The sequence below is a fragment of the Pocillopora verrucosa genome, chromosome 2 (genome assembly GCF_036669915.1).
Source record: "Pocillopora verrucosa isolate sample1 chromosome 2, ASM3666991v2, whole genome shotgun sequence".
In the NCBI taxonomy this organism is placed as follows: Eukaryota; Metazoa; Cnidaria; class Anthozoa; order Scleractinia; family Pocilloporidae; genus Pocillopora; species Pocillopora verrucosa.
Window position 1 is genome coordinate 1,509,085 of NC_089313.1, and position 22,943 is coordinate 1,532,027.

Consider the following 22,943-nt stretch of genomic DNA (forward strand, 5'->3'; position numbering starts at 1 on the left):
CCAAAATTAAGGTATTTTGACTAGTTAATGTGATCGACTGTACCAAGTTAGCTAAAGGATAGGCTCAACAATTATTGGACTTTTTTTTATAAAAATCATATCATCACCTTATTGAAAGAACTTTTTCACCAAAGCAGAAAAGTTGTGCACCGGTGTGAGCTACCTTAAGCTTAAGTAAACTTAAATCAAGCTTAAAATATCTTACCGATTTCTCACAAATAAAACGAGCGACTTCTTTTTCCCTCATGGTTTTTATGAGCTTCTCCCAAACTTCCAGCTTGAACTTCTTCCCAATGAGGAGCTCAAAAGGCTGCCCAAGATCTCGACTGCAGTCTATTTGTGTCTTATCTTCATCGTTTTTGAACGTTTTAAAATGAAAAGTCGCCTGATTTGAATAGATGGAGAAAATCTTGGTAAGTAAATGTCCTTGTAGAAATTCCTTAGCAATTTTACCCGACTAAAATTTACACATAAGAAAGACAACTTGATTTTTCGCTAAAAATTACCTTTGATCCATTTTCAAACGATGGTATTTCACCTTCTCCTGCGTAAAGAACGTTCTTGGAGATCAGAGGCTTCTCATCGTTCGCCATTTTGACAGCTGGAAAAATTGGCCGTGAGAGACTGGTGATATATCCTCGCTAACTAGTACCAGTCTCTCTTCTAATCAGCTTTTAATAGAGGGAACATATTTAGCAGAATATTTCGATACGTTTGGTAGAGAATAACATCACAATTAGTCATTCAGTGAGATAATTAGAAGCTGGCTCTTAATATTCGCAAGGAAATCCATTTAGTTGATGAAATTGTCGGAAAAAACCTGTCTTGGTGGAAGTCTGGAAATATCCGATCGGCATTGGGTTAAGGCACCGCCAAAACATTTTTCTGACCTCAAGAGCTTTAATGCATTCCAAGTTAATATATTTGACTGATACCTATTTTATTCGTGTATCGTTTAAGGATCACTCTGTCTACTTAGTATAATTAGAAGCAGTAATGTATTTCCTTTGCCGCAAATTCAGCGTATAGTTCTAATACATAAAAACTGGGGAGTCGCCGTTAACAAAAAATACCTCACTCAACTTATTTGCATTTTTCATCTAAAAATATCTTTCGTTGAGTAAATTTAAATGGAATTGAAATTTTGAAGGACCGAGTAAATCAAGAAGATTGCTACGCTTCTCACTTCATGAATTAAAACGAACAAACACTCCATAATGTCCTCTGGAAAAAAATTAAAGATACAATTTAAAATCATACATCACTCTCAGTTCAGTTTTTTCCTGAATTCGTATCTTTCATGCAGAAGTTCTTGATAGAAAATTCTTGATAAAAATTCTTGTTAAAAAAATTCCTCGCCAACAACAAAGTGACGAGAAAATGAATAACTAACGACAATGGAAAACAAGATTTCACACCTTGAGAGCATGAAAGTAGAATACGATAATTCATTTATCTTTTGAATTAACAAAAGACGAGTAACCTTTACAGTCTTGTTGAACGAACTCAAGAGTGCAATTTTATTACCGGATCACCAAGACAAAATATGAAAATGTATACAAGAGTTCTCTTGAGACATATGCATACTTTGATATGGAAAAAAACATTTTTATTTCAAGACTTAAAAACATGCAGAATCTGAGAAAATTCAATTACGACATGTATTTTCTATTTCCTTTTTATACAAAGATCCATTCACATGCAATATCGGTAGAGAATGCTTTTAGATGAGCATAAGCAATAAGATTTAGCAAAAACATCGTTTAAAACTCACAGACTACTGAAAATCGTTAGTTGTTGTTCCCATCTATGTCTCCCTGCAGGAGATATTGAATACAATAATGAAACGAAAATTACTACGCTTTTTATACATTGTGCTGTTATTGTCTACATCTTGTTCAGAAATATATAATACTTTTACTCGTCGGTACTAATTCTCGATGCACACATTTAAATCAGTGTGCAATTTTCAGTTCGTCGCTTCTATCTTTTCACAGCTAAGATAAAGTTATAAGAAGAAAGTTCCTTTATGTGCTTTGAAATTCGGACGCTTTATAAAAAATCTAAGCTTTGTTTTTCTTTAATCAATGATGTTTTTGGGCTGTTTCTTAAAATAAACATCGGTAACTTCCGCTTGCCTTAAAACTTTTACAGAGAGAAATCTTAAAAGTGAAGAAAGATTTGCATTTTAAGAGGCTTAGCTATAAACTACTTTTGTCATAACCATATGACCGAATTATTTCTTCAGCTGATATACACTGTCTTTAAGTCGAGAGCACTTAATTGCTGCGGAGTCCATTCTACTTGCTTTTATCGCAAACCACAGCCACAAAAGACTAAATAATTAATCTAATTTGCTTCTCACTCAGCAGGTCGCTTCCCACGCATAAGATTTATCCATAATTAGTTATCTTACTGCGCTGGATAGCTGGTGGCTGTCGAGCTAAGCACACCTAATACCGCGCGCGCTCTGCACGAACTCTCGAGCCTTTTCCCTATTGGCTACATGCCAGAACATAGAGCTTTCGCTGAACCTGTCACCAGCAGGTTATTCTAAATTCATAAAATATCCACGCGACGCTATTTATGCTGAACACCGTAGACAGAGCCCTAACTACATTTTCGAGGTTCATTGTTCTGTGCTGGGCAAAACGTTTTGTCTAAGCTCACTTTACCCACATATAAACAACTTTGCTGAGGCTAATGTCTTGAAAAAGTGGTTTCCTAACGTCCAATTCGAGTTTTAGCCCTGGCTGTAAACAGGGAATCAAACGTTCTGCGAAGGACAAGTATAAAAATTCAGGTGACGGGAACCAACATGCCTGGTGTTAGTCACCCACTGGAAGCTGCTTCTTTGACAGGCCATGATGCTTTCGTGGAGGGAGTCGAATTTAGCAGTAATGGAAAATACATTATGTCTAGTTCCTCAGGTGAGCTGGAGGAGTCCTGCTTTAAACGCAGATTTTGCTACATTTTTCTATTAAAAAGTAAAATTAACTTCCTCACTAAAACCTGAAAGCATAGAATACGAAAATTTCGTTTAGATAACGTTCTGCGTGCGTGAAAAAGCGCGAAACAGCGTTATAGTGAAAACGAGGCTCCATACAGGTGCTATTATCGTGAATCAACATGGCGGCTGTTGAGGTTGCTACTCTGAGTACGATCGCACTATCTTCAGTAATTGCTGCTGTAGTATTACTGGTCATTCTATACATCGGTTTCAAGAGTAAACAGCCAAAAGATGATAGCTCTGAGAACATTAAACCAGAATTAGAAGAGAAGCACCCGATCAATGGAGAAAGCAAAGACAAAACGAAGCATCCTAAAGGAAAAAGGGGAAATCCTCAATTGAAGAATCATCCCAGACAGTTCGCTATTCTCAAAGGCCACACAGGAGATGTTTTTGATTTAGAGTTTAGCTTGAACGGAAAATACATGGCGTCAACTTCTCTAGGTTGTCTTATGGAAAAATTGGCTTATTTTGGATTTATATTGATTTTCTCTGGTGTACACGTACACAATTTTGGTTTGTCACGTGCAAGTGATATCAACCTTGTTATTTTTTCATTTAAGTCTTTATCTTACACGAAATTTGGTGTAAACAATTTATTATTTATGTTGTTTTTTCATGTGGATTTGTGACATTTTACACGATGAGTTTTATTGCAAAATTCTTGCATAAAATGTGCGATTGCAGAAATATGATTGCTAGGTCTGTTACAATGAGCAGTTCATTGCGGAATCCCCCCGACTTCCAGAAAATTGAATCAGTCAATTTGGAGCTTATCTTTATTTGCATTGTTTTGTTGATAGAGGATGCTGGTTTTATGCCAATATGATATCGAAAGGATAGTTTAAATGAAGTACGCAAACATTCAAACATTTCCAGCCTGATCTAATTTTTTGGGTTTACAAATTGAGTAGAGTTAATTAAGTTAACATTCGAAGTCTTTCTTTCTCTCTCTCTCTGGATTTTATTTTTCGGCTGTTTTGTCACAGAAATAAGAGTTTATCTTAGAATAATCTTAGAAATTTGTAATCTTGTCTCATGATGTGTCATTCTTTAAAGACACTTGATTGAGTGATGCAATATTTAAAGAATTTTTACGCAATTTTAATTTTGTCTGACCATTTGAAATATACTATTATTGGAGAAGAGGATGATACAGATGATATCAAACAAACAAGTTTTTAAAACAGAAATTGTGGGAGAATTTTAGTATTTACTTCACTGAGTTGTTAATGAAAAAAAATCAGTCATCTTTCCTCTGGTCTGACAAATTGAATGATTTCCTTATTTCAGAAACAAGAAGTCAGATTATGATCTTTTGTTCCTCACAATTCACTGAAATGATTTTGCTTGTATCATATCTTGTTAGTTGTTCAGTCAGTTCACCAGTGTAATCGGTAACAACAAAGTTCAAAAAATTTTATATTACATTTTAAGTACTTAGGAAGTGAAACAACATCTGCTGGCACAATAGGAATATTATCTGTGAAGTGGTCTATTGGTTGAAAATGGTGCTTATTTGTTGAAAATAAAGAAAAAACTGCAAAAACATCCTGGTCATTTATCATTCTGAAAAGATGCAGATTAGATTGGTTACTAATTATTGTTGGTAGAGAAGTAAAAGAAATTTCAAAGTATTTCTTCAAGATTTAAAATATTTCTAATTTATTACCAAGATTTTCACCAGTTTTTTTGTCAGTAGGGAAACTTTTGAAAATCTTTATCCCAGATAATTTTGAAGAAAGAGAACACTCTGATAGTTTTTAAAAAAAATAGGAAATGCTTTTAATTAAACAACAACATTTTCAATATTTGTTTTTCAGACAGAACAGTGAGATTGTGGAGTGTAAAGGATTTTAAAGAAAAAGAACATAAGTAAGTTATTAATTATTGAATATTTCTTTACTCAAATGACAGGTAGGATTTGACATTGTCTTATTGGATCACATTTCTTTAACAACCCAGACAAATTAGATATTTTTTTAGGAAGGCTATTTAAGGTGAATACTTTTATGGCAAAGATATCAAATGATAATGCACAAAATTTTGTCAGCAAAGTGTGAGTGGTATACAAGTAAGGATGAAAACTGGGTCATAATAAAAATATATCTGAGAGTTTTGAAAATATTTTCCAGGGTTTTTCTTTGCAGTTCTTTGAACTTTGAGAGTATCTGTAATTATAGACCAGAAAGGAAAATTAGAGGCATGTGTTTAATGTCAAATTACTGAAGGAGAAATTCAGCTCTCAATTTGAAGTTAGACAGATTTCTTGAATATTTTGTTAGACTAATATGAATATGGTTTAAGGTTAGAATAGACCTGAAAGTGAGGTTAATTTATCTCTCCATAAAAGACTGAAGTCCTAAATAATCTAAATCCAATTACTGTTGTGCTAACATATCAAGCTGCAAAGAGCCATTTAAATTCATCTTCCTCTTTAGTATACATGTGAAGGATTTCACACTAATTCCTATTATCTCCTAACATATTTGTCCTTTAGTATTAACTTGATAACATTCCTGTGAGGGTTTGGTGGGTAGAACTTAAAGCTGGTTCACAGGAAATAAGGCAAATAAAAAATTTTTTGTTTTTTCTGTTTTTACTGTCAGATATGTGCGAGCCAATGTAGATTTTGATCATGCTACAAAAGTCAACTTTAGTCCAGATACAAGGTAAGATGATGTATAACTAGTAGAATCTTTATCAAATTACTGTTTGTAAGAATTAATCGGACTATCTGGCCTTGTTGTAAATTGAAAAATTCAGGGGCGAGCAGGTGCTGCTGAAATGTAGGTGTTGTTGGGTATCAAAGGTCAATTTACTCAAATACCTTTCAATCTAGGAATGAACATAAGGGAAGCTTCTTCTCAGTATCAATACATTTTCAAGCAGAAAGATGAAGGGTCAAAAGAAAATCATAAAATTGGAGAAATTGTCTGAGTAAACACTACATTCTTTAGAAAAAAATTTGGATCAATATCAGTATCTGGGCAACTGCCCACCTACCCCTCCCCTAACTCAACAAAAGTCAATTGACAACAAGTTAAGGTTAATGTTGGGTTAGGGGAGGGGTAGGTGGGCAGTTGCCCAGATACTGATATTGATCCAAAAATTTAATAGAATCATATGGCAGACAATGCAGAGAATTCATATTTTGATCTTGGGAGAGAATGCTATCCTATACCAGTTTTTACTTTAATGATTGTGCGTCTTTTCCTTTGCCTCTGCTTGAGTTTTAACTCACTGAATCAGTTAAGAGAAGTCACTGCAGAGTAACCAACTCTAGCACATGATTAAATATACTAACTCTAAGAATAAGTGGCCTCCTCAGGCTGCAACATAGTAACAGTTTGTTACTATCCTTTATGTTCAAACACCTTGTTATCATTGTGTCAAACTGAAAAAATCAATGAATTTCAAGACTTAGACCAATTGTAGCTTGAAATTTGAATCTAGCATCACACCAGAGTCGAATACCGTGCATGACAAGCTAAATGACACTACACGACTCTAGTGTGATGTCTGAATCAGAGATGTGCTTCTGCCATGCTTTAGTCAAACCTGTTGCAATTGAGTTTGGCATGGCAGAAACACGACATCTGAGTTTTAGCTGAGATTTACATGTCACATCACATTCTCTTTATATTACTAATTTTAAATGATTTTTTTCGTCTCATTTTTCTTTCCCTCTTAGGACACTCTGTTCAGTTGATCTTATCTTAGCATGCTTTAGTGTATCACAAGTTTTGATTTTGAAATCAAATAACTTAAACATTGTCAAATTTTGCAAGAATGTGCCCTCTCTCTCACATTCAGTGTTGTCACTCACACTTCTATAATCTTCGTTTCTACAAAGGTGTAACATAACTGTTTTAACTCTTTATCCCCTAATAATGATTATTACCTAATTTCTCCTTACAATATCATCCCCAAATCACACATTTAGGTCATGAGAATAAAGGAAATGATCACTAACTAAAAAAGCTCTTGATTGTTAAACAAATTCTCCTCATCAGCACTGTAGGATATGTATAGGGCAAAGTATGGAGAGTTTGCATGTTGATGTTAGGCTATAAAGGGTTAACCAAGCTTCTCTTCTTCTTACTGTTCTGTCAACAGTGAAGATACAACTCAACAACAACCCGTTCGCTTCAGGTTTGTTCAAACTTGATAAACCTAAGCTTGCATGGTTGATAATATTATAAAGTTTTAAAAACATTCTTTTTTTATAACAATTATTTATTAAAAAATGCATGAAATTTGTAGATATGACTAATTATGATAATCATACATTTTTTTCCGAGTGATGCCACCTCATTTAACAAGAATTTTTCAAACAATTAGTTTAATGTTTAAGTTTAACCTCTTCTTTTAAGTTGTTGTGTCTCACAGTTTAACAGTGCAAAGTTAAAAAAATAACTTATAATGAATTTAAATCTCCCAAAAGAAATACAGTATGAAGATAGCACTAATTAAAAGCAATATTTATTGAAGTTTGTAGAGTTAAGATAAATTTGTAGTTAATCAATAAACACTACAAAACAGATTAAAAATCTGATCAATGTCAGTATGTGAGCAACTGCACACCCACCCCTCCCCTAACCCAACAACAGTCAACTTATAACAAGGAAAGGTTGATATTGAGTAGGGGAGGGGTAGGTACACAATTGCTCAGATACTAACATTTACCCAAAATAACATTTTAATTTGATTAAATTCCTGGTGATGAGTGAAAACCTCAGAACACCTAACGCTATTCTTGACTGGTTGAAATAGAGTTTAAATTCCTACATTTAATAGGAATTTTGATACTCTATAACTCCCTCTTTGAGCACATTTTTATCCTCAATGTTGAAAGCCTTTCTTTTTATCTTACACTGAAATGGATTGAAAAACCTCTCTGAACATGTACAGTGACTAATATCCTTTAAAAAACTGTACAACACACAGTAATTCATAAGTTGAGTGAGATCTTCTTTCTTGCTTCTTTCAAGTCTTACTTTTCTTAACTCAGTTAACCTTTTAACTCCTATAAGTGATTAAGATTTAACTTCTCCCTATAATATCCTTACAGTATCCAGAAAACAGGTAATGAGAATTCTCAAACTCATCAGGTAAAAGTTGTTATCTTGATCTTACACCAAATTATCATAGCAAATTTAAATTAGAATTAATGGAATTTATAGCAGTGAAAGAGAAGAATCGAAAATAAGAACTTGGGAGTAAAGGGTGAAAAATATTTTCTTCAGGAACACTCATTGTATAATTTGTTGTATTGCAGAGCTTTTATTACAGCCTTAGCAAATGGAAACACAATCCGAGTATTTAAAGTAAACAAGAAGAAAGATGGTTCTGGAGCTTCTGTCACTGGTGAATTTGATTTTCCTGTCAAACATTCAGCAGAGATTATCAATATTGCTGTGGCCTCCAATGGCAAGTTTATCATGTCCTGTTCCAGAGATACTACAATAATCATCTGGAATTTAAAGGGTAAGGCTCATTCCAGCTTTGTGATAGTCTGACAAAACTTGATTTTAACCCCCTCCTCCCTTCAAAATTCCAGTTTAGCTCTTACCTTGTCAGTTTCTTAGAATTTCCGGTGAACTTCTATGTGCCAGGGTTGTTAAAGATATTTTCTATTTTAACTTGCCAGAAATGCTTCATATTGCTTTCAGCTGTTCTAAAGATAGTAGTGTTCCCTTTGGTACATTTAAAATTTTGCAGTGCAGTATTCTCATCTTTGCAAATCTAAGTACAATTTCACGAATTAATAATAAGAATCAATCTCTCTTGTGATGTTAGAGTGTCAAAAGATGAATCAAGACAAGTTTGCACAAGTTTTTAGTATTCTCTTCCACATTCTTACATTCTCATTTATAGTAATAATATAAAGTTGCTCCTCTTATTTTATCTAAAACTTGTTTAGGTGAAGTGCTGTCAATAATTGACACCCGTCAGATGAACAACAGCTACGCAAGCTTATCTCCCTGTGGAAAATTTGTTGCATCAGCAGGTATATTAGAATATTATATCTCTCATTTGTTATGTGCGTTATGATTGACCAATTAACTGGTCTGTTTTAAAAATAGGCCTGCTAAATTCAAAAAATGGTTTCAATTGAAATATTCTCCCCCTATTTGAACCCAGAGATATGAAGAAAATTAAGTGAGAATAGTGACCATCATACTTTGCAGTCATCTATGAGTAGATCTCATGAACTTTTCATTGTTTTTACTCAGGTTTCACCCCCGATGTGAAACTGTGGGTTGTGGAGTTCACCAAGACAGATGAATTCAAGCAGGTTTCAAGAGCAATGGAGTTGAAAGGTCACTCTGCTGGTGTCTTTCATTTTAGTTTTTCAGCAGATTCTACAAGGTGAGAGCTGATTCATTGTCACTGAATTACTGTTTTCATTCCAAAGGCCTTGATGGAGAGTCATCTGTAAAAATTTTAAACAGGTTCACTATTTTTTTCTTTCTAGGATGGCAACTGTATCAAAGGATGGAACCTGGAAAATATGGGACATCGATGGTGAGTTTATCTGACACTACAATTTTTAGGCAGAGTTGTCCCTTGTATTGGTTATACAGGTTTGTGCCACCCCAAAAAGCACGGTTTCTGAGCGGTTTTTGGATAGGTTCTGAATTAATATTAGGTACGGTTTCCAAGAAATCACAGGAGAGTATGTTTATTCTACTTGTCTCGTCTGCAAATCAGGATTAGAAAACGAGGTGAATTTTACCAATATTTAACGTTTGAACAGATGCCGAGTCTCAATAAAGTGTGAAAAAAATGGTATCTTTTGGACTGAAATAGGGTCAAGATTTGGAAAATCGGGTAGCTCTTGGCTATCAAGTATTCCAAGAAGTACCTCCCCTCTCCCTAAGCCATTAAGCTCTTTCCTCCATTCCAGAAAACTTTTGTGGAAAAAGACCCAAGTGTTGGTCTGTTGGAAGTCTTTCTGATTGATTAGTAAGGAAGTCATGTTGTACAGATGAGGCTCTTAAACATTCTCTTTTGGTTTATTATCCAGTGGAGTTCACGAAGAAACAAGACCCACATTTACTAATGACAGGAATATATGACGCCTCATTTGGAGTCTACAATAACATGCTGATAAGTATGTCCCCAGATGCGTATGTCACGGCTGTTGCTATGGGACGATCTATTGGAATTTTCAACACAGAGAATGGAAACCTGGAGGAGCTGTTAGAGGAAGTACATGGAGGTATCGGAGAAATTTTTTAACTGAGTGTCAAAAGTAATCTGTTATTGCTTTGGTTCTGCTTTACTTCGCTTTGTGATTGGTGGAGAGAACTTGCGCCACTTCCTCAACCAATCAAATACAAAACTAAAACCAATCGCACTCATCCAATTTTTCCTAAATCTTTTTTTCTTCGTAAATTCTCCGATAAACGTTGCACTACAAGTCGGCTAGAAGATTATATGTTAGTTATTTAGATTTGAATTTGAAAAATTGCACCCTTCCTAGTAAAAAAAATTCAACCCTTTCACCAAACTCGCATTTATCAACTCAACTTACTTTATAAATTCAGTTGATAAAACCAAAATTATCCCACATTTGCATTAGCCTGTAAGCAGGCTCTCATAAGCGCTTGCGCGAGAACCTCATGGGCTTAGCGAGTCGAGCGCGACTTTCGCGGGCTTCGCGAGCAATATCGAGAGGCCTGTGCAGGAGGCCAGGCTACATTTTCATTATTATGTGTTAGATTGGCATTATGATTGAGTCACCTTATTTTTTGTTGTCAATTTGTAGATGACATCACAGCCATTGCGTGGCACCCCAGTTCTCGTTACTTGGCTACCGCGGGCGGAGCAGACCGTCAGATCAGAGTGTGGCATAATGCGGCTGGTATCAGGATTCAGATTGATGACTTACAGGGGAGAATGTACCGTGCTAAGAATGAAAACGTTAAGGTAAGTTACATTGCCCGTGTTCAGTTCCTGAATGCGGTGACTCGACCCATTCCTCCATCTCCTTTTTTTACTCTGCGCTTTAAAGTTTTCGCTGCTCCACAAACACCGCGCTGCGCTTATGAACTGAACATCTGTCGCGGGTTACATTCGTTGTAGCTTGTTACGATACTTCCTATCACAAGATCTTTTGCGTGAGAAGATATAACGTGTGAGATGTTACAGTGACAGTGTTGTGTTTAATCAGCTTTTTTCAGTCAATTTGACAATTTTTATGTATTTTTCTTTACACAGGAGAGATTAGAACAGCAAATTCTTGAAGCAAGGTAAACTGCCTCTTTATTCTTTCTTCGCCATGTCTAATCAAATAATATTAAGCGGATAGAGTTATTCACGTGAGTCTACAGGAGTAATTCTCATTCATAAAACTTTGGAAGGTCACTTGGAGTACATTTCGATTAGTGTCTTAACCTAAAAACCGAAGTTATTTCAACGACCAATCAGAACATAGGGAAATATCACGAGGAGTCAATGGGAACCCAGGAACAATGCAATTTAAGGTGGAATAATATCCGCTTGATTGAGAAAGGGGCTTGAGTTCTTTTTACCAATCGTTAAGCAAAGCCAGGAAAATGAATGTGGCTTACTGCTGGTTACTTCTAACGCTGAATTAAAAGTTTTCTATTGTTTTCGATTCGAATTATTGTCAATCACTTCTTTTTTTTTTCTTTCCTGTAAACAGGGCTTCTCTAGACAAACTGAACCTTATCGGCTAAGAGGCGAATAAACCAAATCATTTTACGAAGGTCACAGTGGAAGAAATGTCAAGGCAGAAAGAAATATTTTAAATTCTCAACAAACACAACAAAATAACGCTTTGTGGTGGTCCTGCAAACCACGGCAAAACAGCGAACTGTGAGGAAAACAGCATTGACTACAATCAAAGATGAAGTTTACCGAACAAAAAACGAAATTTAAGTATTTATAGTACTTTTTTGATTTTTTTTGTATACTAAGTCGGATAAAATATTATTTGGCTTTCATGAATCTTTCAATTGTCTTGATGTGTTACTTATCAAATGCTTTTCATTATTAACGCTGTATTTCAACTCAATGACTTTTTAGACCAATAAAATTATTTCCACAATTATACTTCCGTTTGAGGTATGGTTTAGTGATATTGGGCTGGAAACTTACGAGTGGGAGAAGATTGAGGAAATTACATGTAAGGTTCCGAGGTTCGATCTCTATGGGTACTTAGGTTAGTCTTTATCCCACGCTCGCGAAGAAAGGATTAACACGTTTTCGTATTAAAGTTTTTAACATAGTATTTAAGTTCAGCGTATTATGCAATAAGAAGAACCGCATTGTTAATGTTAAAAATTGTCCTGAAGTATAGGAGTTAATTGTTCTGTTGGATTTGTAAAGTTTATAAATATTTTACCTTTATTCATACCTCTCACAAACAAAAAAAAAGAAAGAAAAAAAGAAAAGAAAATAAGCAAAATTGAAGAAATGTAAAATGGTTTCCGTGTTTACATCGCCTTATGTAAACACGCGGGAGGTTGGGAGAACACGAGATAAGCGTAGAAAACCACGTCGCGAAGCGGAGTGGTTTCCAGCTTATCTCGGCGATGTAAACACGGAAACCATTTTACATTTCTTTTATAAAATAACTAATGAAAGAGGAACGAAAACCGTGTTTACATACGCTCATGTAAAATGGTTTTATGGCCAATCAGAGCGCGCGTACTATTTGAATTATTTTATAAAAAGACTTTCTTAACTGACTCACAGCCTGGGTATGTTCTAAGTGTGTTCTCGAAATTTTGGTTAAAAAAAGCTGATAGAAAAAAAAAAGAAAAGAGTGGAGTCGTACCATGTGACACAACAAGGAGCTCCTGACAAACCAATCAGAAGAGCCTATTGCGAAGTAGTGTGTGAATTATCACCCTCGTCCTTACTATTCTACGAACCTCTAAACGTCGAGAAAGTAGGAATCGGACACTCATCATAAATCTTTGTATACTTACAGTTTGCCTATCACACTAAAAACGATCCAACGAAGGGGGCGTGTAGGAGGCGTCTCCAGCTCACCGTCCTCCTCACCCTACCCCTGTAAGAAGGCCACGCTTCGTTTCTGAACTCCGTTCTTTGCCGATCGACTTATCTCAGTTGACGAGTTTTTACGAATCACCACGGGTTCCTTCGTGCACGTGTTGTCACGATCTGTCGGCGGGAAGGTGAGAGGGATACTCCACCGAGGTAAATGCAATCAATATCTGTTATTTAACAACGCTTTTGCTTTCTTCTTTGCCTTTGAGAAATAGCTACTTACGTAATGGCGACTTGGAGTCGCGTTTTTTTTTCTAATGACCCTTAAAAAATGGTGAACCATTCCTAATGAACCAAGTGGAATGTCATCCGATAGTTCTCCATGAACCGATTTCCCTGATCATCGATAGAGAAATTTCCCTTTCTGTTTCCTTCCTGAATAAATCGTTAAAGCACTTCTAATTCTTAGTTTGATATAGCTTTAAACTACCACCTCAAATGTTCCCTAATTTTCGACCGAAAACAAAGTTAGCTGCATGGTTGATATCATACAATGCTGGGTCGATGATTCATGGAGATGCTTGGGTTCCTTATTCTTTTTTATTCTACTGAAAATTCAAACATGTGTCTTGAATAAAATTAGGATGAAAGCCTATGATCGTCAGACAGGTTTGGACCTATCACCCAGTTTCCCTCGATAATGTCTCCCAAATCCCCCCTACTCTCCACTTGTTAAATGATTGAATCATAGTTGGAGCATTGAAAAGAGATGCTTGGAAAATACCCACAATTTTGTTTGGTGCAGAACTTATTAATTTTTTCTGCAAATGATTACCTGTAATAATGATGGTAATTTTTTATTTTTCAGGAAATTGTGTGGGTTTCAGTTGGTTAGCAGTCATGGCTGAGTTAGAACTGAAAAATGACCTTCCAGAAGCCAAAAAACCGTTAATTTCACCTAAGATAGGTACACACAATGGAACCTTTCACTGCGATGAAGCCCTTGCTTGCTTTATGCTGAAACAGCTTCCAGAGTATAGACATGCTGACATTGTACGGACAAGAAATCCAGAAGAGCTGGAAAAGTGTGATGTTGTGGTAGATGTTGGGGGTGTTTATGATCCAGAGAAACATCGATATGACCATCATCAAAGGTGTGTTAACTAGCTGTCCTGAAAGACAAAGAAATGGGTATAATTTTTTCTATTTTCTTGGATGAATTTCACTCTGCTGCTCTGAGCAGTGTGTTAGTGGTAAATTTTTTTATGACATTCTGGACATTTGTTCCTGAGCTTTAATCAATGGAAAAAAACTTGGGATGCTCAAATAGAAATAATGAGTAAATAAATGCAAGTTTATAAAAGCGACTAAAATATCTCCACACAGGATAATAGATTAATGTTTATCCACAACCTTTTTTCTTTTTTATTTTTTACCTGATAGGAGCTTTACAGATTGTATGAACACCCTTCGTCCAAGTAAGCCATGGGTGACCAAACTTAGCAGTGCTGGGCTGGTTTATCTTCATTTTGGACATCGGGTGGTCTCACAAGTGTTGAAGACTAAAGAAAATGATGTTGTGACCAATGAGATCTATGACAAAATCTACGAAAAGTTCATTCAGGAAATTGATGCTATTGACAATGGGATCAGTCAGAGTGATGATGAACCACGGTACATAAAAACATTGGAGACAGTATTTAATCCCTTAACCCTTAAGAGTGACCAACATCTAATTTCTCCCCACAATATCACCCCTCAATCAAAATTTAAGGACACAAGAATAAAGGAAATGATCACGAACTAAAGAAGCTCTTGATTGTTGGACAAATTCTTTTTGTCAGCTCCTAAGGAAATAAAAGAGAACAGTATGGAGAATATCCATACTGATGTTCGGCTGAAAAGGGTCACCAGTAACATGAAATACTTCTTTAGATACATTATCCTTTGATAATGCAGCAGGGCTGTTCTTGAATACCTTGATTCAACAATTAGGACCTAAGGGAGGGAGGGGTAAGTGCAACTTAAAAAACTCGACAAGTAGTATATGTCAGTTGTGAATAAGCATTCATAACTGACTTATGCTTCTTGAGAAAGCCAAGAAATTTGACCAATCAGTTTTTACAAACCAGACTTAAAACACTTGACTGACAAACAATTCCTCAGTTGACTCAGATCTTGACTTCTGTTCAGTTTGGTAAAGCAACAGAGTGACCTTTTTTTTTTTTTGATATGACCAAATTATTTTTGATAATTTTATTGTTTTTAATGTATAGTTTTCTTAATAACACAGCTATTGCATCACAACAAACCTGAGCTCCCGTGTATCACATCTTAATCCATCCTGGAATGATCCAAATCCAAATGCTGAGGTTGGTGTTCCACTATGTCAAAATGTGATTTTTAGATTATGGTCTTACTTGTTGTTCATATCAAAAGCCTTTCAACTTGTTTCTTTTCTTCTATAGCTACAATTTCAAAAGGCTGTGAATTTAGTTGGAGAGGAGCTGTTAAATAGAATTTGTTACTACAGGGATGCATGGCTTCCTGCAAGGAGTTTGGTTGAAGCAGCAATAATGAAAAGAAAAGAGGTTAGCTTTTGGCGAAATTCCACTCCACTTGGAAGATTGGTGACTTTGAAAGCATAAATTTAAATTTTGTTCACAGGCTCTTTCAGCTTGCTCATGCCCTATGAAAAATTCTCATCAAAGCAGTCAGTAAATTAGTCTACTGGATGATCAAAATATAATATTTCTCCTATATCCAATACAACATTAAGCAGACAAATGATTGGAATTAAGAAAAATTTAATTAGCGAATTAATAGCTGATCCAAAACCAAATTTTCTTAACTAACATCATAAGAATTGTTTGGCACACAGTAAGGAGAAAAACTACTGCGATCTTGAGAGTGAAGGATTCAAAAGTGGATATCTTAACCTGGAGTGCCCCTAATTGGGAGAAAAAGATGAAACTGTCACAGTACTGAAAAATAAAAAAAAATTTTTGATTTGAAATTTCTTTGCAAGGTTGATCCAAGTGGAGAGATCATTGAGCTTCAGGAAAGGGGTTGTCCATGGAAGGAACACTTGTTTGAATTAGAGAAGGACTTAAACATTGATGTACCAATAAAATTTGCCATATACACAGACCAAAACAACAACTGGAGGGTGCAGGTGAGTTCCATGTTTATGGACCAATGATCCCCTTCTCTCCTCAAATCATGTATAATCCACAAAATGACAATTATTGCTCATGGGAGAAAGAAAAGCTTGGCAAACCACTTGTCAAGTAAGCTACAGCTGAACTTGTGTTAAGCAGTCACTTAATACAGGACGGGGTGACCACTTCATACATGATGACCACTTAATACAAGATGACCGACACCATATGGGTGTCACAAAATACAATTAATAAAATGCCATTTTATGCCATAATTGAGCACTAAATGTAGAAAAACTTGCTCAAAAATACTACCAATATTGATTTTGGGAGATTAAATTGTATTAAAGTTTGCTTGAAGGTGTGCTCTTAGTTTTATTTGAGTGGCAACACTGCTAGTGACTGTTCAATACAGGTTGAGGGCAAAGTTGGGACTCAATAAAGGGTGACCACAATGGCTCAACTCTTTAACCCCTAAGAGTGACTGGCATCTAATTTCTCCTAACCATATCACTCCTGAATCAAACATTAAGGTTAGGAGAATAAAGGAGCTGATCACTGACTAAGGAAGCTCTTGATCATTGGGCAAATTCTCCATGTTGGCATCTTAGGAAATGTTTAGAGGACAGTATGGAGAATGTGCATACTGATGTTAGGGTGTAAAGAGTTAATAAAGGTGACCACTTAATGGGTGAAAATGTAAGTGATTTTGGTGAAAAAATTTGGAACTTTGAAAACCAGCTGCTTAATGGTGCTTCCTAATCGGGTTCAATTGTACTTCGATATCTGGGCTTTGGTTCACTCTTCTCCTCAACCCTGTTATTGAGGTTTTTAACAGTTATTAAATTTTATGTGAAGTTTTAGTATGCAAAATTGAATTTTCAATTTGTTCTCTCTTCAGTGTGTTTCCGTGCGTCCTGATTCCTTTGTTAACAGGTATATTATGAGTCAATTTTAAAATAAAAGAAATGTTTAAATGAATTATGATGATCATGCTTATTACCAAGTCTCTTCAATCTGTTTCTTTTTCAGACTTAGCTTGTTAGAGGAGTGGCGTGGAGTAAGAGATGAACAGCTCAGTTCACTGAGTGGAATAAAAGGCTGCATATTTGTTCATGCCAGTGGTTTCATTGGAGGAAATGAGACAAGAGAAGGAGCTTTAGAAATGGCAAGAAAGACTCTACAGCACCGAGACAGTTTTGCAAATGGAAAGTGCTACTCTGATTCAGAATTAATGCAAGTTGAAAGCAAAGAAAATTAACTTCAGACTTCCAGAGTGCATTGTAAAAATTTGATGTCATCTGTGTAATACTGTGCCAATAGTGATGTATGTGGTGTTAAGAACATATCTTGCTGAGGAAAGTGTGAAAACAACCACTTAAAAAAAATATGTATTTGCTATGGAATTGTGTTTCACTTGAAAGAGAAACTTCCATGAAGTTAGTCTGTGTGGCAGTTTTTATTTAAAGAAAAAACTTTCTTATCAACCTACTTCACATAAAATGTGTATGTGAATTTATTTCCTTTATTTAGAAAAAAAAAGACCTAGAAAAATTTAAACTTACCCTTTTCCGCCCTAAGAGTGATAAGTATCTAATTTCTCCCAACAGTATCACCCATGAATCAAACATTAAGATAGAGAGATTAAAGGAAATGACTGCAAACTACACTTAGCTCTTGATCATTATACAAATTCTCTTTGTAACTACCACAGGAAATGTATAGATAACAGTATGGAGAACTTGCTTACTGATGTTTGGTTGTAAAGAGTTAGAATGATATTTAAAAAGAGGAATAAGTAAAGCCTTTCTGTGGAACTTAAAACTAAGTAAGTAGTCAAGCGTTGGATGTTGTCCCTGAGTAGCATAGTGTTATAAAGTCAGACATGTAAATCAAGCGAGGCCAGCTATGCTATGATAATTTAGTTTTCTGAGCTTTCAACGATCTACAGCATCATCAGGGAATGTAGATGGAATCTTTGAAGATTCCATCTACATTCCAGCAAAAGCTCGGAAAACTAAATTATCATAGCATACCTGGCCTCACATGATTTACATGTCTGACTTTCTGAGAAATTAGTTTTTCAGTTGTTACAATATGGTTTGGAAGTATGTTCAAGGATAATGTTTACTTGGAAGTTTTGGTGTCCAATAAAAAAAAAAAACGTCTACATTATACTTTGATTTGAAACTTTTACATCTCAATTTTCTTGTAATAAGATCAACAACTTTGCCAATACAAATTGTGCAAAATCTTCTTCAGACATGAATGTAGCCTACATTACAAAGATTTTTAAAAAATGTGGGACATACAGGCTAAGCTGGCTATTGTGGAGAAAAATTTGTGTTTAAGTTATTTCTCAATACCTGTCTAATTCATTCTATAATCAAGAAATTAGAACTCTCCTTCTAAAATACTAAGAGGCCATGGAATAATTTTGGATTTTTAAAATCTTTCATTTCTGATAACTCGCAATCAATTTACTTCATGAATTGCACCATTTTTAAACTTTAAATTGCATCTTTTTCCCAGCTAATGAGGAGGCTACACTAATAACAAAACAACCAATCAGATTTCAAGGCTTGTTTAAAGTAACCAATCAAATTGCAGAAAAATGAAAGATAAAGGGTATCAAGGCAGATTTTGCAACTTTTGTTTCCAAAACTCTTACTTTTTCCCACCAAAAAATGGATCAATTTAATTTCACACCAGCTCAGTAGTGCATCATATATTTGAACTGACCAAGTCCTGTACTTGAGCAATTTCAAAATGGATGTATTTTGGTCTGAAATCATACTTGTGATTTCAAATCAAACTTGCACTGCACGCTCGTTCAATTTTGAAATCACACGTATGATTTCAGCCCAAATTGCACTTCACTCAGTTCAGTTACCATTATTAAGTGCTAAAGTTCTTCACCTACTTGACAAAGATATAGAGGAGGGGGTCCATACTCTAGAGAAAACTATAATATGAGAAGTCTTATTTACCCTTTCACCAGCAGGAGTGACCAAAAATGAGATTCTCCTGATGTCATTGATAAAATTGCCAGCGAAGAGGTGGGAAGAAGACAAAAATATCAACTAGAGTATTACATTTGATTAAATACCACATTCTCAGAGCTCAAATGATAAGAAACATATAGATGACTGTGCAGAGAATTTATAATTAGATTTTCTGGGTGAAGGGGTTGAAGTAAATTGCAGAGAGTTCTCATAGCACTGCCATAAAATAATCAAAAGACATTTTTATTTTGAAACTTTAAAGTCTTGTGAAAGAAATACTCAATCTAAAAAAAGTCTGGGATATTTTAAAATACTTTCAGTCATAGCTCCACAGTAAGGGTCAGACACAGCATTCAAATTTCCTTCCAAACTCTTCAGCAGCAATTTTCTGTCATCACCAGGTTTAAAGTCTTTCATGGCCATGTAAATTGCTTTAAAGAATTGTTGCTTGTCATTGTGGTATACCCCTCTGTTACCATGAACTACTGAAATGCCTTTGTTGCTGGCTGGCCCACAATTGTTTCCATACATGCAGTGGTCTGGACGATAGTTCCAATCACATGTATATGTGTATAGTAACTCTGCGGAAAGAGAATTTCAAGGTTTTTATCAGCAAATGCAGTGGTAGGTGAATTGTGTAAATAAAGCAAGTGGAGAAACATCCTACCACCAAAATAGAAAGTGGCTCAAGCTCAACAACTTTTCATCTTGATCTAACACCAAATTTCTTGCAATTAATTTCCTTAGGAATGTGTAGCAACTAGAAGGGTGAATTAACTATCAGATCTTTGGAGTTGAAGGGTTATGTTATTAAGCACTGAAAAGTTCAAAGGTGTTTTAAAACTGAATGTTGATGGAGGTGGTAGATGATGAAAACAGTCATTATGGAGCTTTAAAGCATGAGTTTGCCTGCAACACTCTGTATTTGTTGGAAAAGTTATTAACCCATCAATCGACATCAGATTTTGTGTCTGCACTGTCTTATTATCATACTAACTTTGGACAACTGAACAAATTTGTTTTCAAAAACTTCATTAAATTGAATAAATTAACTAAAACATAACTAAACTTTGACTTTAAACAAAGAAAGAAATTACGCTATAAAAAACTATTTTTGCTAACCCTTTCAATACAAATATCTCATTCATTCAGTTATTTTAATTCATTACTATCTACCAAAGAATTCTTAGGATATAGTTCTAAGAATTTGGTTTTGGATCAACAAATAATCCCCTAGTGCTATTTTTGTAAACCCTCATCACTTGTCTGCTTGATACTATGGAACCTCAAGGAATTGGTTCATTATATCAAGGATTTGTTATATCAAAAACCTCAATTTAACAAATTTGTGGAAAAATAACCAAATTGTTTGTTATATTGAGGGCTGGTTAATAATTATTATTTTTAATTATTGTTATTTTATTTTATTTTTTTTTTTGTGGTGTGACGTCACACTACCCAGCACTTTGGGATTGGAACAGTTAATGTACTTTAATGTCTATATGAAGCTACAGTACACTGTACAGGTCTGTTCATAGCTACAGCACCTTGTTTTAAAGCAAGGAGGACAAATTTCAGTGGAAGTGACACTGGCAAACATAGAAACAATCATATGACAGATTTTGATTCTTGTTGGTCTGGTCACATTTGAAAAGACACATTGTTGACATTTGTTTGTTTACATTTGGGATATGTTAAATGTTTGGGCTTCTGGGTTGTGTTCATTGTAACAAGGATTTTGTTATATCGAGGTTCATTATACCAAGGTTCTTTCCTATACATTTTACTATAACTTTGGCCGGGCTGAAGAGCATCATTCATTACACTGAGGATTTTGTTATATAGAGGTTTGTTAAATCAAGGTTCCACTGTACGGTAGTGATATTGAAGGAGAAACATTGTTATGGTCAGGTATAAGAGTTAAAGGATTAAAACAGTCATGTAGTACCAATAAAATGAAGTATTTACCAGGGTGATCATGGAAGACAATATTCAAGAGATCTTGGTCTCCCCATGTTATGCTGAGTTTGTACTTATGGTATGCTTCTAGAATCTTTTTAGTCCAGTCAAATTCCCGCATTCGTGTCAAGTTCATGAGCATTACTCCAGAGTTCATTCCATTTTTCCCATAAAAAGGATGACGAGCAAACCTTGGATACCAGGAGAGTGCTTTTTCTTCACCCTCTGGAGCCATTGAGGCAAGCTGTTTATCATCAAAATGGTTAAAATGGTCCCAAAGATTTTCCACTGGTCTGAGCATGAGAACATCAGTGTCTAAATACAGGACACTATCAACAGAATGCAAAACATCCTGGGGAAAGTAAAAAAGAAAAAAAACATGAAAATAGAGAAAAAGGCAGCATATCTTTCCTTGATGTGCGGAAATTTGTCAGAAATGTTATTCGGAATTTTGCATTCGCCTCAGTGAAGGAATCTATGAATTTTTGGTTTCATATCTTTTTTCCCCTAGGCTCAACTGTTTGACTTGAATAGGTATGAGAAAGTGAAGTGAGTGAGCTGCAGGGAAAATCTTTGCTTCAGCAATCTCACTTGCTACTCAAAATACAGAGGTTGCTAATAGGGTTGTTAAATATACTTACCAGAAGAAATAATCTTTGTGCTGCACATGGCTTGAAAAGTCGTTTCCACACCTCAACATTTTCTCCAGGAGGAAAGTGTAAAGAGTAAAGTTTTAATAAGACTTGACTAGATTTAACAGAGGACCATTCCCTGAAAATGTTTTTTAGTTCAGCATGAAGGTTATCTTCTGCAACAACATGAAATTGTATAGTTCTATTTGTGAATAAAGTGGTTGACTTGAGCATTGTTGTTGCTTCCACAGACCGCTCTCCACAAATCACAGAACTTACGTGGATATTAGAAGAGAGTGAGGTAAATATTCTGTGGAGAAAATAAAAAATATTTAACCATTTAACTCCTATCGGTGACTAACATCTTATTTCTCCCTAACATATCACCCTTCAATCAAACATTACAGTCACGAGAATAAAGGAAATCATCACCTATTAAAGCTCTTGATTGTTAAACAAATTCTCCCTATCAGCTCTTAAGGAAATTTATAGAGAGCAGTATAAGGAGAATACGCATGCCGATGTTTAGGGAGTAAAGGGTTTAGAAAGCTTGCTGTCTGTAAGTTCTTAGCCAAACTGTATGCATACTTCTTAGTTTTAGATAAAAAAAAAACCTTGATGAAAAAGATTTACTTTTCTTTTTAAGCTGGAGTTCAGCGAAGAAGCGAACCAGATGACATCGAGTAAATTTAGTAAGCAGCATCCTATATTCACTGAACTGTACCAAATAAACAACTTAGCTTTACCCGACATCAAACCTGGCTCAACGCAAAAAAAAAAACTTAGAGGAGTTTGCTTTGTGAAGTTAATTTTTTTTCTTAATTTCTAAAATCCCTCATTGTGATCTTTACCTTTTAGTCGGTTTATAGTTGATCTGTTCCCTTTCAGGTTCTGATTTTCTTTTCGATGGGACTGCTTCGTGGACTGTCGTGACATGATTATTAATACCATCGTAACTAATTGATGACTCTTCAGCGTTTGGTAAAATATCTGCATCGGTTTCCTTTACATAAGAAATTAACAAAACAAATTCCAAAAGGACTACGATAACTAAAGCTATGCCGAGTGCCACTGCTATCTTGGAGAGAAATTTAAATCCCATCTGAGGTTCATGGCGTGAAAAGACAACACCTGAGCGGTAGAAAAGCGGAAAGTAAACATCTGACTTGGTAGCCGTTTCTACTTT

The 22,943-nt window shown here is 35.3% G+C and overlaps 4 protein-coding genes across 7 annotated transcripts in view; 2 read left to right on the top strand and 2 right to left on the bottom strand.

The window, feature by feature from the left end:
- The window catches only part of LOC131797371 (AH receptor-interacting protein), a 2,589-nt gene extending 1,984 nt beyond the window's left edge, over positions 1-605 (bottom strand). Inside the window, exons 1-2 of the mRNA XM_059114990.2 lie at positions 507-605; positions 206-385 (exon numbers count right to left, since the gene is read on the bottom strand). Coding sequence (XP_058970973.2) covers positions 206-385; positions 507-593 — 267 coding nt within the window. The 5' untranslated portion in view covers positions 594-605. The remainder of the gene's footprint in view (positions 1-205; positions 386-506) is intronic.
- A 1,957-nt stretch (positions 606-2,562) lies between these two features.
- On the top strand, positions 2,563-12,107 carry LOC131797323 (transducin beta-like protein 2). 4 transcript variants are annotated; one of them, XM_059114930.2, is made up of 12 exons: positions 2,563-2,930; positions 4,834-4,885; positions 5,620-5,682; positions 7,130-7,165; positions 8,292-8,500; positions 8,937-9,023; positions 9,250-9,385; positions 9,492-9,541; positions 10,044-10,238; positions 10,788-10,948; positions 11,240-11,271; positions 11,688-12,107. In XM_059114930.2, exons 1-12 carry the CDS (start codon positions 2,819-2,821, stop codon positions 11,719-11,721), a joined length of 1,167 nt encoding a protein of 388 aa, XP_058970913.1. In that variant the 5' UTR covers positions 2,563-2,818; the 3' UTR covers positions 11,722-12,107. The 4 variants fall into 4 exon arrangements, with proteins under 4 accessions (XP_058970913.1, XP_058970914.1, XP_058970911.1 ...); XM_059114928.2 differs by lacking the exon at positions 2,563-2,930 and adding an exon at positions 3,125-3,454; XM_059114931.2 differs by lacking the exon at positions 7,130-7,165 and having other exon boundaries at positions 2,565-2,930.
- Positions 12,108-12,959: 852 nt separating this feature from the next.
- Positions 12,960-18,338, top strand: LOC131797336 (MYG1 exonuclease-like). The gene is made up of 8 exons (XM_059114949.2): positions 12,960-13,210; positions 13,869-14,154; positions 14,444-14,674; positions 15,294-15,372; positions 15,469-15,591; positions 16,029-16,175; positions 17,063-17,097; positions 17,194-18,338. The coding sequence occupies exons 2-8, from the start codon at positions 13,901-13,903 to the stop codon at positions 17,420-17,422; spliced, it is 1,098 nt and encodes a 365-aa protein (XP_058970932.2). The 5' UTR covers positions 12,960-13,210; positions 13,869-13,900; the 3' UTR covers positions 17,423-18,338.
- A 144-nt stretch (positions 18,339-18,482) lies between these two features.
- Positions 18,483-22,933, bottom strand: LOC131797367 (glucoside xylosyltransferase 1). Its single transcript, XM_059114986.2, has 4 exons — positions 22,609-22,933; positions 21,767-22,067; positions 21,135-21,477; positions 18,483-19,747 (listed from the first exon to the last, which is right to left on the bottom strand). Exons 1-4 carry the CDS (start codon positions 22,857-22,859, stop codon positions 19,446-19,448), a joined length of 1,197 nt encoding a protein of 398 aa, XP_058970969.2. The 5' UTR covers positions 22,860-22,933; the 3' UTR covers positions 18,483-19,445.
- Positions 22,934-22,943: the final 10 nt, after the last annotated feature.